At 32.9% G+C, this 15,805-nt stretch overlaps 1 protein-coding gene across 3 annotated transcripts in view; it reads right to left on the reverse strand.

The window, feature by feature from the left end:
- Positions 1–15,805, reverse strand: part of CSMD3 (CUB and Sushi multiple domains 3) — a 929,671-nt gene that overhangs the window by 136,925 nt on the left and 776,941 nt on the right. For 2 of the 3 annotated variants that reach the window (XM_054590413.1, XM_054590412.1), the window contains 4 exons: positions 15,157–15,270; positions 14,556–14,651; positions 12,792–12,995; positions 1,605–1,729 (listed from right to left, as the gene is read on the reverse strand). In XM_054590413.1, the coding sequence (XP_054446388.1) occupies positions 1,605–1,729; positions 12,792–12,995; positions 14,556–14,651; positions 15,157–15,270 (539 nt within the window). The remainder of the gene's footprint in view (positions 1–1,604; positions 1,730–12,791; positions 12,996–14,555; positions 14,652–15,156; positions 15,271–15,805) is intronic. The other variant, XM_054590414.1, reaches the window with a different exon arrangement.

The following is a 15,805-nucleotide window of genomic DNA, read 5'->3' on the forward strand; positions in this document are numbered from 1 at the left end:
AAAGTGATGGGAGAATCCACAGGCTAGAAAGTGATTGACAGACTTGACTGGGTGAGCAACACGATGGATTTAAAGACAAGGCCCTGAGGGCGCCCCGTGTGGGTGGCTCCAGGGGAGCATAGTATGCTGACCACACTACAGGGATCAAGACCAGAGAATGAGAGCTGGAAGGAAAACTCCAGTGTTTTATCATTTTAAGATGAGCTAGAAATGGACAAGCTGATGCTAACATATAACATGCTCTAGAGTCACCCTCATCGTCAGATGGTATAGTAAATGTGCTACGAAGATTTTAAAGGTAATGTCTCATATCACTTAATTCTTTCTGTTCCTAAAATCCTTGTTAATTTTCCTGGTAATGAGATAGGATTGATTGGTTATCTCCAAAGTTTACAAATTGGCCATAAAGTGGTAGTAGTTAACCAGAACATAAGCATAGATCTACAGTCTTTTGATCTTTAATGCCCTTAAAACACTGAAAATGTTTCATGTTTCCTTATTGGCTTACTGACCTATTTGACTCCTGATCAAGAATTTTTTTTGAATTTCCTGAAATATGATAAAGGTAAATTCAAAATTAGATTTTTTTTACTGTAAATTGTACTTCTATCTAATTTCATTTTAATTTATGATGTCTGAGCTACTTTTTCCATAACTAGCATATATCTTAAGTTCCTAAGGAAAACGTTATGACTCCATTGGAGAAGCAATCAAGTTATTTTTATGGAATACAGACTACGTAACATTTTGTGAAGCATAATTACCTTCCCTAGAGTGTATGAGTATACTTACTCAACTGTAAAATGCCATCAATTTATCTGGAAGCAATCTCTTTGTAAAAACAGAGTAACTAGTCAAATCACACCCCCAAAACAATTGGTCACAATTGAAGTAAAATGGCAGATACCATTGTCCTGTAGAATGACATCCCCCACTCCTTGCTAACGGAGAATGGGTTTTGTTCGCTTAAATGAAAGTATGCACATCAGAGAGGCTGACCCAGGTACTTAATACTGATTTGTTTGCGCCAAATCATAGTAAATCTTTTGCTATTGCTCAGTGCCTGGCTTAGGAATGGATATGGTTACAATTTTGAGTAATAATACAGGGGAGGAAGTCTGCTAGAAGTTTCCTAGACAAGTTCTCTTAACCATTTTAAAAGTACACAAGCTAGAGACATTCACTTCCGGATACTGGGCTTTGCTGTGTGAAGGCTGTTATGCTGAGAGCTGTTCCAGCCCCCTCTCCATCAAAAGGAAGCCCAAGAATCAAGCCGACAGGCTAGGGATGGCAGAGCAGAGAGAGAAAAAACACCGGGTCCAGAATGATACAACTGAAGCTTTGAAATGAACAGCGCTTGCATCATCTCACCCTAAGATTCTATGTTATGTGGAACAACACAGTTTTCTTTTTTTTTTTTTTATGCCATTTTAAATTGTCATTCTGTTACTTGCAGGTGAAAAAGTTAATAAGTAGCTTTCTATTAAATTCAACCATGTCAGTCAAAAGGCTGTACTTTTAGTAATAATGACCATTCTGTTCTCTCTGAAAAGATTAATTTCAAACATACAATAAGAAGAGAAGTAAAATTTAAATATCCTTACTTGAATGCCAGCTCCCTCTGGCACTGTGATCTTCCACACACAATTCAGATTGTTGTCATAAGGCTCAGGGTACCCAGGAGACAAAATCGTCCCTTTGCGCTTGGTTAAAATTCCACCACAGGGCACTAAAAGTAAAGCAGTCCGAAAGAGAAAGTTAATTCTAATGCAAAAAATAAAATAAGACAAAAGGTCAGAGCTAACACATTGGACAGATACGGGACTTGCAAATGCAACCAAATCATGCTTTTTAAAAAGTCACATTTTTTAAATTCATAAGAAAAATAAAAAATTGTCTTCGTATACCACAAAAACTTAAAAAATTAATTAGATACATTAATGGATAACCTTACAATTCCATATCTAAAAGCATACTATAATTAAGTTAACAACAGCATGCCATTCATTATATGGTTACTAAAAAGTTCATTGACATGTTCACATTAAAATTTTCTCATATCTAGATACAATTTTTTGAAAAATAATTTTATATTTGTTACCTTTCCCTTCATGCATCCTGTGAGGAGTAATAGCATCCTTTGAGGAGCAGTGATGGTGATGATAAGAATTATGTTACTATCATTAACATTTATGTAGAGGTTACTATTTGCCAGGCACTCTTGTAAGTGCTTTACATATTTTAACTCATTAAAGCTCCCAGCAATCCAATGAGATATCAATAAGTATATTCCCCATTTTACAGCTGAGGAAATTGAGTCATGAAGAAATTAAATAACCTGAGCAATATCACATAGCTAGTAGAAGAAGGTGCTGGGGTTTGAATCCTGGTAGTTTGATTCCAAATTCTGTGTTCTTGGGTGGAAGGAAGATACTCCGTATGCCTGCAGCCTGGTTATTGCCAGGACAACTACGGTATGACAGAAGTAGGTGGGCCTGCTGTAAAGTCTGAAAGGGTTTCTCTCAAAAGTCCTAAACATGAAATAAAGTTCTCATAGTATCAGCTTGGTTTGGGCGTGATCTAATTTATAATTTTAAATACTATGAGATGTCAGACATATTCCTTAAACTCTCTGAAACTCAGCTACCTTGTCTGTGAAATGGTAATACAATTGTTTCCAAAGATAATGTCCATAAAGATGCTAGTACATTACTTTGAAAACAGAAAGACATCAATAACTCATATTTCCTTTTGCAACTATTATTACTTTAGGTACCCATGACACTGTTATTCTTGGGCATTTGTCCTAATCTGGCTATAATGGTGAAATATCTAAATATATCTTTTGTAATATTTTTTAAAAGTTTATAATACAGTTTTGTGTCACTTCCAAAGTCAAATGCAAAAACCTAGGGTGCCCAAATGTTTTTAATAGTGTGATAATATATATTTTACAGAAAGTCATTTTGTTCTATGTTCTTATAAAATGTTATTGGGTTAACACAAATCTAATTTAAATTGGTCGGAGAGAATTTAGTTCCTTTAAAAAGAAAGCCAACAGTTTGCATGATTTAAGAATACACGCCAAGAGTGGAGGAAGTACTGTAAAAAAAAGATTCACCCCAAATACAGGAGAAAAAGAAGTGATTGATGAAGTGCTGATCCTGAGTCGAAAGAAAACCCTTTACAAATGCTCTTTCTCTCCACATTCACTGTCACTCATTTTTTTCTGTGTTACTATATGAATCATATCACTCTTTTTTTTTTAGGTTACTATATTAATCACATCAATGGACTTCCTTCTGATTGGTATATTTTCCATGTAACAGTATCCATATTACTATTAAAATGACCTTTTTAAAAAGAATATTTGATCGTGTTGCTTCCCTGCTGAAAGTCCTTAAAAAAAGTCTCCTCGCTGCCCTAATTCCACAGATAAATATAGTTAATTAGTCTTTAACTACAGTTCCAAGCTTATATGTACCCATAATTTCCCAATAGTTCACCATTCCAATTCCCCATCTCATTTCAGCCTACTAACTAATATAATCTCTTAATGCTGTGACTTGATAGTTCTTCTCTCCCCTGGACATTCAATATCACCCTTACCTCTCTTCTAATCCTTCATTGACTCCATTGTGTGTTAGGTGCCCTATAATTTCCCAAAGTTCACCAAGTGCTTTCCTGTATTTCTCCATCATGGTTTAGCTCATACTATGTTTTCATATTCTTTAAGTTAGTCTCTTCTAATAGACTGAAACTTGGGAAGGAAATCAATTTGTTTTTTTGTCTGGAACTCTGTTCCCTGTGGTACCAAGACAGTAACTCTTCTACACTTCGCATTCTATGATTTCCTTCCTGCTGCTCCAGCAACAAGCTATCCCCCTCTTCCTCTTTCCATTCTCTCCTCTACTCATATCACAGGCCTTTTGTCCTTTCCACTCTATTGAAATGACTGTCAAAGTCACCAGAATATCCTTGTTGTAATGTGGTGGTGAAATTTTATTTTGCATTTTACTCATTCTATGAGTAAGTACCATATTTTGCCATGTATAATGCACACCCTTTGGCCCAAAATTTTGAGGGAATGATAAGGATGCACATTATACATGGGTAGTACTAATTCCATATCTATATACGTGTTTTTAATTTTTTTATTTATGCTTATGCGTTACAAGTGTAACTCTAGAAAGCAATAACAGTATCAGTATGGAAAATAATACCCTGGAATACGATAGTCAGTTTTGTTTCTAAATATAAATAAATGATAAATTGAATTAAAAAATTAAAGTGAAAGATTTTTTCCCTGAAAGTTGGGGCCAAAAACACGGGCGTACATTATATACAGGAGCACGTCATACACAGCAAAATACAGTGCCTCCCACGGCGGACACTCCATCCATGTGAAGCCTGTCTTTGCTCCGTCATCAAACAGCACACTCTCCAGGTCTCCTTCTAGGCCACTGGCTACAGTCACTTTTCTGTTTGTCTGTTTGTTTAGCTCATTGTCCCCTTTCTGATCCTTTAAAATTCTGTGACTTGACCCTAGGCCATCTTCTCTCCTTTTTCTAACCACCATTCCTCAAGGATGGCTTCCATGCCTTGTCATCTTTATATTGTAACTCCTAAATGTTCATTTATCTCTAGCCATGGCTTCTGCCCAGAACTCTGCAATAATATGTCTAGTAAATACCTCAAAATTGACATGTCTGAAACAATACTTTGGAAATCCTCTCCCACCCACACTATTCTCCATCTAAGTAAATGTCACCATCTTTCATCCAGTTCTAGGCCAAAAATACAGAACTTAATTTTTTTCTCACATTCAAGTTTATGTTTTCATCTTCATTCAACCTACCAGTAAACCAGTCAGCTCCATCTTCAAAATATCTCTGAAAGGTTACAAATTCTCATCACTGACCCTGACCTTCCTCTCTAACCACCATTACCTTTTCCTCTTCACTTCTGCAGCAGACTTCTAATCAATCTTAACGCTTCTATTCCACTCCTCCTTACACTAGCCACTGCTATTTATTTATTTATTTATTTATTTATTTATTTATTTATTTATTTGAAACTAAGATCATATGGCTCCCCAGCTCAATAAATTCCCACGCTACTTAGATAAAAATTCAAAGCTCCCGCAGACGTTAAGGCTCTGCATGACTTAGCCTTGGCTCCGCCTTTCCAAATGCTTTTCTGGTCAGTCTCGCCATCATTCAGTCTGTCCCAGGCACCTGGGATTTTTGCTGTGTCTTCAGCGACACATCTACACACTTGCTCACTCCCAGACTTTTACATCCTCCATTTTGTTTCATTTGAGTGTAAATTAGCAGCATGTACTGGATGTCTTCTTCTAAACTCTGGCCTCTGCTTTATTTTGCTCCATAGTACTTACTACTATCCGAAAGATGAGACTATATTTGGTAATGCATTCTGTTTCCACTAAAATATCAACTGCATAAGTCAGGGACCTTCTTATTCAAAAGCTTTGCTGCCAGTGTCTGATCCTTATTAAGCATTCAATAAATGTTTGTGGACTAAAATATTGAATGACTGGTTGTACATCCCTGCACATCTTGTGGTTACAAGCTAACTCATTTCCAATACTGTATCATTCTTTTATCCCAGTGTTTTCTTAACAAGCCATAATTGTTTAATTCTACTTTAATCGTTTACAGTTTACCAACAAAAGGTACTATAAAAATATTCCCAAACCTGACCACATACATAATATTTTATAAAATTTGACTTCAAGTGTATATTACTTAACCTAACATTTGCTTTCTAATTTTTAAAAGGCTATATTAAAAACTTCCCTTTTAGTCAGTATTATACTATATATGGGATGCAGTAAGGGAATCGACTTTAGAATCAAGCAGCCTGGCTTCAAATCCTAATTCTCATTTTGCCTTTAATAACTTTAGAATTACTAAAAGCCTAATTCTGACTTTACTATCTATAAAAGAGAAATAATATTCTTATCTACCTTTGATATTGGTCTCAATACTAGTTGAGATAATGCTTAATAATATGCTTCTTACAAATGGTAATAATTGCTCTTCATTTTCATATGTAACAACTTTTCATGCACGAGTGGATGGATTAACAAATGAATCAATGAATGAGGGTTCAGGCCCTGTATATATTTCTTCATCTATTTTTTTTCCCATTATAAGGAAAGATGATAGAGACAGGCGTTGCCTTGGTGCCAACACAAATACAAAAGTTCTTCCTGAGTCTTTAAAGAACTTTGAAAAAATGCAGATAAGGGTGATGGAATAAGCAGCTGATTAAAGACTCTGCCCAGGGCTAGTAAGTAGCGGCTTCAGAGACTTTTCAAAAGGGACCTCCCACTAACACAAGCACTTATGCCTGAGGCCATATATTGTGAGAGCTATTAGTGGCTGCAGGGGTTTATTTGTATCACAGAGTCTCAGAGGGAGGAAAGCTTAGGTTTTATGCGACTCAAATTTTTACGAAATCTGAAGTATAACAAGGTCAAATTTAGAAGATGAGAACATAGTCTTCAACATAGTTTTCAATTTTATATTTGTTCCAAGTCCAATGTTCTTTAAAAGGTTGCTGTAATTTATTGTAATTTACCTAAGAATGGCTTGATATAACAGATTCATATAAAATTATTAAATTTTGTTTACATGCTGGTATTTAAATTTCTACATTCCTTAACTTGGTGTCTGACCGTTTTTATCCTAAGCACAGCTTGCCTATCATGTCTAATGGGGCTGCTTTCAAGTCAACAATTTAATTCCGGTCTGTCAGTTTATGTAAAATTACTGAACATTTTATTGTGTTTTACTATGACAGGAAAAAAAATGTAAGTGTTGATAGCAGTAATAAGAACTGTGAAAATGAAACAATACAATTGAGATGGAAATCATTAGGAATGTACAAAGCTGTTTTCTTTTCGTTTAAATTGGATGTTCACTTGGCTTAAGCTGTTAACTGAGCATTCATTTAACAGTAAAGACAGAGAAAATACAATCATTTTGTATAAAATTCTGACAATAAATAGTCAAAGATTATGTCTAAACTACAAAGTATAATTAGAGAATTTGTTCTCTCTCAGAATAAAATTACCCATATAATATATAAATTTATTGTTTGTGTTCTACCTATGTGTCATTCCTAGGGATTCTCAGAGTAGTTTCAAACTTCTTTTCAGATGGTTTGTAAAGGCTTTAGCCAGCCAAGTGAGCGAGAACATCACCATGCGGTGAAAGACTGAAATTTAAACCCACGGGCCCTGGACTCAAGAAGTTGGTCAGCTGTTCGACCTCTACAAAAATTCAGGAAAGGCGAGCTCTTTGCTAAAATACAATCATTAAACAAGTGTTTACTGAACACTTAGGTGCCAGATCCTCTTTTGGTTGAGCATAAAAACAATATAGTGTCACAGAAGAGGTGGGCAAGAGAGATTAAGAATTTTTTTAAAAACTATATAATATGGGATATGGTTGCTGTCAAAACAAACAGGGTAAGAATACAGAAACCAAGTGGAGGACGGATGGTAGAAAATTATTTAGCTAGGATATCCAAGGAAAATAAACAGGTAAAGTTTGGAGTGAAGTGAGGCCGTAAACTCAAAAGAAATCTCAAGGAGGCATGTACCAAGGAAAAGAAATATGAAGTTCAAATGCCTTGAGGAAGTCAATGTGTCATCTACTAACAGATACTAAAAATGAACAAAAATTAAATAGTGCTTTGACCTTAATCTAAGATAACTCTGCACTCGACTCATATTTGAATCTTTAAGACGGCCTTTTCTCTTTTTGACTATTTTAAGACAATGATTTTTATTCAGAACATTTGAAGCTAAACATATGTATAGTTAAGAAATAGAAATGCAAAGTATGTTTTCCTTTCTGTGAAGATGAGCAGCGGGACCAAATGGTAAAACCTAAACTGAGCCTTTACGCCGCTGTCATTTAGAATCATCACCTTTCTATTTCTTGTCTCTCACAGACCCCAGAAGTCCTTCTGTATATGTTCAATATTCTGGATTTATACCTATTTTTTTAGAGTGCACAATATTTTCAAATGGTGTAAAGTAATATATCCTTTTCCTATGATCTTGGCGGGAAACAAGTCATTTGATACAATTTCTATCTCTAGGTATGTACTTTGAAACCTGTGTAAAATAAACGGTAGTCTGTTCAACATGTCAAAATTCTCCATAAGTGCAGTGACATGTTCCTCAAAAGGCCCAGGTACCTTCAGAGAGATAGGTTTTTGTTGTTGTTTTTAATGTGATTTTAAAAAAGGTTTTATTTATTTATTTTTAGAGAAGGGAAGGAAGGGAGGGAGAGAAAGAGAGAAACATCAATATGTGGGTGCCTCTTGCATGCCCCCTACTGGGGACCTGGCCTGCAGCCCAGGCACGTGCCCTGACAGGGAATCGACCAGCCACCCTTTGGTTTGCAGGCAGCACTCAATCCACTGAGCCACACCAGCCAAGGTGAGAGATGGGTGTTTTGACAGAGAGATTGTAATGGCCCCTGAGAATGTTGTGTTTTGCCTTTAAAGCAGAAACTGGCTGAATCTCTCTGGGATGAGGACAGTACCTTAGCATTTACTCCCAAATTTGAGTATCAGCCATGGACCTGCCCAGTCTTTCCTGACCTGCAAGAGCACCTGTCCTTGCAGAGATGAATCCGTTATTGAATGCCATGACCTTCCTTTTACTTACATGGAATTTTACTTCCGATGGCAAAAACACTGGAATTAACAAACTGGTGCTTTTGGCATACAAAAAAAAAAAGTTTTATAATAATCATATAGAAGTTTTCTTCTATTTTAAAAAATGGTTTATGTTTATAGTTTAGAGTTCTTATTTTCTACTTTCCATCTCCCAAAATATTCTTTTTCTCTCATTTTTCTTTCCCCTTTCTAAAATATTCTTTCACTTCTCGTTTTTCCTCTTTGTGTTAATATCAGCTCATTTCTTCCCTTTATCTTGCTCCTCTTTCTAACCCTGTCTCGTCATCATACCTTGTGTACAAAAGAAATTTCTTTGGATAATATGGTGCTTGACTTTTTTCAGGGTTAGAAAAACAAGGAGTGCAAACCTTGATGAAATATATATTTTCAAAGCCAATTAGAATCGTAGTGATTGTTATTTTAATTTTAACTTAACTTTATTTTTATGTTATACTCTTGCAAACAATGAAAACAAACCATATCATGATTACGTGCTTATAGTTTTAAATCTCTGCTGCTGAACTATTTGTCCTTAAATGTATCAGTTGATAGAAATTTTAGCGTCTCTAATAGCATATTCTAATAAATAATTGCTATAATTCTAAAAAAAACCTGTCATGATATTTCTCCAAAGCCTTTCTTAAAAATTTTAAGTGAAAAAAATTTTTTAAGTGCAAAGGAACATAGTGAATTCAAGAAACCCTAAATTATTAGAGTTGGAAAGAATGAAGGGAGAACATGCTTTCGCCCTTTCCAAGATTCAAAGCCTTCTGGGGAAGATAAATTTCACAAATAACTTTAAAGTGTTATTAAATCAACCTATCAGCAAATAAAAATCAATATCAACTCCCTTATTAGGGTTGCATATAAATTTTATATTTTAGATCCAATACCTTTAGAATCTTCTGATTATATGTTGGAAGATTTGGCAACAACAAAAACAACTTACTTTTACAATACTACGAGGTTCCAAGAACTACGTCAAGACTTTAAATCATTTAATAGCTACAATAAACCTAAGAGAAAGGTCTCTTATTTTCCTGTTTTATCAATATGGGAATAGAAAATCAGAGATTATGTTAATTTTCCAGAATCACATTGTAACTCACTGTCCTTCAGTTACCACCAAAACCCAGACTATTACCCAAGAATTTAATTAACTCTTATGCTGAGACCCTACTGCTGTTCCCCACTGTCTGGATTTTATTCATGACTCTTTTTATTCGTGGGATTTTACATGATTGTTTACAAATTTTCCCCATTAATTAGGACATTAACTTAAGTATACAAAGAGAACTTTTGAAGAGTAATTGATAGAATTATATTTCAGTACTCTGTATCTGTAGATACTTTAAACACTCCAACTGGAGGAAAAGATGGATTTTTTCCAATGATGTTTAAAGATTAATTTAGTAGTTTGTGAGTTTCCACCATGTCATCATATTACTTTATTTTTATAATAATTGATTATCTTGAAGGAATTTTCTTTAGATGTATGAAACTAAGTGAGAACAACTACTTATCTAGTTACCTTCTATCATATGATTTTGATATTTTCTATCAACAGCTAAATAAATAAACTAAAAGTGATATAGAAATTATGTGAGTAACTACTGGGAAAAGTGAGAAAGAAATAATGATTGATTACTGATGTGTATAGAGAAATATTTTAAAAATCCATTGCGAGCTGAAGAGATTTATTATTATTATATGTCTGCCTTCAATTATTAAACTGATTTAAAGCACTGTAATATCCATTTATGCATATTGCATCACTCATTTTGTCTCAAACAAATAGGAACATTTCTCTCAGCTCATGGTTTCTTAGTTTAGGATAGTGTATTTATTATTATTTTATAAGAGTATGCAGTCAACATATATTAAGGCTCAGAAAAAGGAACATTATCACTCTTGTTTTTCTGTGAAAGTATAAAAGTATGCAAAGAGGAAGATCTGTTTAGTCCACTAACCACAGCTCCGTGCTAGGTACAAAATAGGAGGTACGTCACATCCAAATGACTTAATCTCCTTTACTTGTCAAAAAATGTATTTTAATAGGCTAAGAAATTCCTCATTACAAAAAATTAGAAATAGAATTCTAATTAGACAAAAAAACTACTTACAAGTCAAAACATAAAGAGAAACAGGCTCTTATCATTGAGGTCGGAGTCAGAAAATCAGTTTCAAATTCTGCCCCTACTTCCCTGCTTTATGCTATATCATGCCAAAAAGAACTGTTTTACCTCTTTAAGAGTCAGTTTATTCATGTAAATCTGAGAGTTACTTGTTCATAGGTTTATTGGGGGGATTAAATTTGTATTTAAGTTATTCAGCATGGAACCTGGCAAATAGAAAGCATTAAGTAGATGATAACCACATCAGAAACTGTGGTTATTTAACTGACAGATGAGAAAGTTGAACAGTCATTTACAGCCTTCAGGGTTTTAAATTATGTTTGTAGGTGGTTTTCAATGAAGGGAAGAATAAGAAAAGTATAATTCACACTACATTAATTGTAGGGGACAGGACTAAAATATTTGTTTTAAAAATAATGCCCTGTGAAATATGCAAGATGAATTAGCTTTGGGGAGTGGCATCAAGTTCCTAGAAAGATCAAGTGACCATCCGTCTTCCTTTCTATTTATAATAGTCTTGGTTTAGACCATTTCCCAGCACAATTATTCGTAATATTCTGATTTGAATGATAAAAGTATACATGTATTCTACCTGTTTAGACCAGATGTATTCTATACAAATTACATGTTCTGTGAATGCATATCAACAAATTTTACTCTTTCCTCAATGGAAATTAGTATACCTTACATGTTCTTTCACAATTTAAAAATATGTTTTATTTTAATGAATTATTAGCTAATATTATGCAAAATCTGTGTAAAATGTGTTTGAAAGTTAAGAACAAAAACTATTGATACAAGTAAGTTCTTTTCAGGTATGGCAAAGGTGTCATTAAAATAAATTTTATGTATTTCTATATATGTTATGTGTGTACATATGCACACTCATGCCTTCTCTATAAAAAAGTGGAGAACTGAGGTTATTAAAATAACAAAATTTTGCTTATCTTTTGTTATTTAAAAACCTTCCTTTCATTTTCCAAATTACATACCAATAAAACTTTAATGAGAAAGAATTCAACACAGTAGAAGTATTTCTTAACTTGAAATTAAGTTTTAACAGTTTTCATTTAATTTAATAGCATGTAATTAAAAAATAAATAACTTCCAGATATGCTCTTGAGACAGAGAGGAAAGCAACTTCCCAACCTTCTATATTTTCTATATTTGTGGAACTTTAAAAAATCAAGAGACATTGTAATAATTCTGAAATATTATACAATTGGAAACTATTTTTTATCATTTAGAAAATATTCATTTCACACAACTTAGCAGTGCAAAGGGCCCATCAGTCAATGTGCATTCTATTTACCAATTTAAATTGGATACAGTATTGCAAAAATAAAGTTTAAAACAAAGAGATTTCTGGTTTAGCCTGTGCATTCTATGTACTAACAAATGGTACCATTTATATTTGTGATAGACTGTTATAATCTCTTATTTTATATTTTATACATATTTATAAGTAATGGAGAAAAATATTCACTAATGCATGTTTTCTAATTCTTTTGATGCCAAAGTGAAATATGTCCAAAAATATCAGCTTCTGTGATCCTTAAAAGACATGCAAATTCTTTACATATTGGCATTGAAATCTTCACATAAGCTTTTTAAAATGAAAAATAATGTTTATTTCAATCCCTCATTAGGAGCAATCAAATTCTGTTATTGGAAATGTATATTTTTATCTATATAAATCAGTAAATGAGGGAACTTTCTAGCTAATTCAACACAAAATATTTTTCATTGATTGAAGTACACCTCATTGCATCCAATATTCACTCTAAATTGTATATTTAAGTACATTATAACTAATAAAGTAATTAAAGTTAATGTATAACTATTAAATCTGAAATAGAAACACTGAAAGATGTGAGATAACTACTTTCATATAAAGTCTGTACAATCACAAAACATGCAAGTTTACATACTCACCAATACAGGTAGGTAAGGAATCATTCCATTGGGCCAAAGAATTGGGCACTGTATCACACCTAATTGCAATGGATCCGTGGAGAATATATCCTGGATTGCATTCAAAAAGAACCAATGAACCGACTGCAAATTCATTGCCAATCCTTCTTCCAAATCTTGGTTCAGGCACAGAACTGCACTGTGTGGAACTTGTTCTGGGAACAGCTGCATACAAACAATTATTGATTTTAACTTCATATTTGATAGAGAAATACAGATTTCCAAATGTAGCTATTTAAAAAGATTTCAAAGAAATCTTCACTTTTTTAATCAAAGCTTTAATTAAAAATTTGAATACATTTCTAAACATTTTAAAATTAATACAGGAAAATACAATTAAAATGAATACTGTCATTTTTTAGTTAAAAACATTTTGCTTTGATCCTAAAAACATCAGTTTTTCTTTTTCTGTTTTTTTTGACCAAACTCTTATTAATATAACAAAGTAGTTTGAGTTATATAATTCAACTTATGGGATGATAACTGAATAGTATGTTTTTCTTTTTAAACTGGGATACTGAGTTCAAATAATATGTGTCAGATTACATAAGGTAATGTCACAATTTTTTCAGCAGTTGTTCCTTAAAAACATTGATTTGAAAAAGCAAACACAATGTTTTATTAATTTCATAGCATGTTTACAAACTTAGTTGTTCAAGACACGTTTGTTATTGATGAAGACTATAACTACATTCAGGCTAAGCAGAAGTCAGACAGATTAACAACAATAGAAGTTTATCTTTTAATAATCATTATACAATATCAAATTTGAAATTGCTTTTAGAATTATCATTATATCTTTTAATTGTGACTCTTTTTTTTGGTTTAGTAAAATAGAATGATAACAGGATGTTTTTTCTTTTTAAAATACATAAAGATGGGATCAAAGTGTTTGACAATGCCCCCCAAAATGATATGATGGATTCCAAATAGGTTGATTCCTATTATCCGACTTAAGTAAAAGTAATTCAATTTTAATAGTGCCTTTTAAAATTCATAACACCCCACATCATTTATAGAGGGAATACTATTAAAAATGAAACTATAATATTATAACCAATATTATAAACAGAATAAGAGGGCTTAATAAAAATATCAAATCACAAATAACTATAAACTTATTAGAAATTTTAAGATACATTTGAGAATGCTACATGATCATATATAACTAAGACAAAATATTTCAAGTGATAGATTAATTTAGTTTAATGATAATGTGGAAGGTTGTCTATAAAAGGTGAGAAAAACTGTGTAAACCTATGTTTAATTGCAGAAAAATATTTAACAGCCATGAAAAACATGTGAATTCTCCTGAGACAATGAGAACCTAAAATTTTAGAATGAAGTAATGATTTCCTTGGCATATCTAAGTACATCAGCACAAAATTTTGTATAATTCAATTTAGAGTCCAAAACTATGAGGAAAATAGAATATGTGGAATGTGAAGAACTGTCAGAAAAAAACAAATGTTTTGAAAACAAAATGTTGGAAGAAAAGGAAATCATACAATTGAGAATGAGGATGAAGAAATAGATATTTTTTGACTTTGGTCAAGGTAATCGTGCTATAGTAATGGGGAAGGAACAGGGCAAAACTGTTAAAAGAAAAACACAACTTTTACCCCTCTTATATGATTATGAGGATCGGATCATTCAATAAGTCTGAACACAGCATGGAAACTGATATCATTCCTTAGTGTGTTACTAGGCTACTGGGTCACTTACCTTGATAAACAAAGTGAAATCCCTTAGCTGTTATTGGTCCAACTGAAGTAAATCGAATTGTGATCTGATTACCTGAACTCAGTGGAAGGGATTCTCCTACTCAACAAAACAAACACTAAGATATCATAAATAATTTCATTCAGTAAACCTAACAAATTATATTAATTTACACTGTCATTTGAAAACATGAATCTATGTTCTATCAAATTACTTTAATATATCCTATCACTGACAATATATTTTCTTTGGGTTCAGCTTTAATTGCAACCTCTTAACTGGCAGGCTTTAAGTACATTTTAATATACATTGCCTCATTCTTTAAAGAATCCTTAAATCTTTTATATTACATTAAACACCCAAGACTAAGTGACTAAATATTATATTCACTTGATTACAACCCCAGCAAATAGTTGGTTATATTTTTCTCAGAAGTTTGATTTACTATTAATTGTGTTTCTATTCTTTTTTAAAAAAATAACGAGTAATTCTATTTTCAGTTTATCTCTATTATGGATGACATAAATCTCAACTTTCACTACAATATCAATCAAAGTCAGTCTTTAATCAATAACTGATGCATGGCAGTTCTATTAAAGGATACCTGAATGGGATCCTGAGAGGGAAGATAACAGAGAAGATTGCTGAGTTGGCCCATCATACACCTCAACAACATCGTGGAGTGATGTCTGGAAAAATACAAACTGGCCAAACACCACTGATCAACAGGAACCAGGAGAAGCAAACAAATCACCAACCATCCAAAAACAAAAACAAAAAACAAAAAAAAAAATAGAAAGAGGAGGAGAGAGAGAACAAAGTATTACAATATAATAGTCATTTTTTTTTCTACCTTTAAAAAAGGATAGGTGCCAATTGGTTGATACGCCTGACACATGTATTTCAGGTCATAAAAGTAATGACCATGGCCTAAAAGCAATGAAATTTTAAGAAGTCTAGTTTTAAATGAAATGGTTATAACATTTAATTTAGATTAGAAATTATAAGGTTGGTGACAAATGCTTTTAAATAACTATTTTTTGATTTTCCCATTGGTAGTTTGGTTCTTATCACTTTGTGACTCTCTTCTCTTTTTCTAATTTTTTTCTCCTCTTTTATATGAGGTAGATGGAGTTTTAATCTGGGGGAATTTTATTTAGCTTGCTTTTAAAATGCTATCTCCATTATGAATAATAGTTTCACTGGAAAAATGTCAGCAAGATATTTTTCAGGTATAGCGTTTAATTCACACT

The sequence above is a fragment of the Pteronotus mesoamericanus genome, unplaced genomic scaffold (genome assembly GCF_021234165.1).
Source record: "Pteronotus mesoamericanus isolate MK-2021 breed Mesoamerican mustached bat unplaced genomic scaffold, CSHL_Meso_final scaffold_174, whole genome shotgun sequence".
Classification (NCBI taxonomy): Eukaryota; Metazoa; Chordata; class Mammalia; order Chiroptera; family Mormoopidae; genus Pteronotus; species Pteronotus mesoamericanus.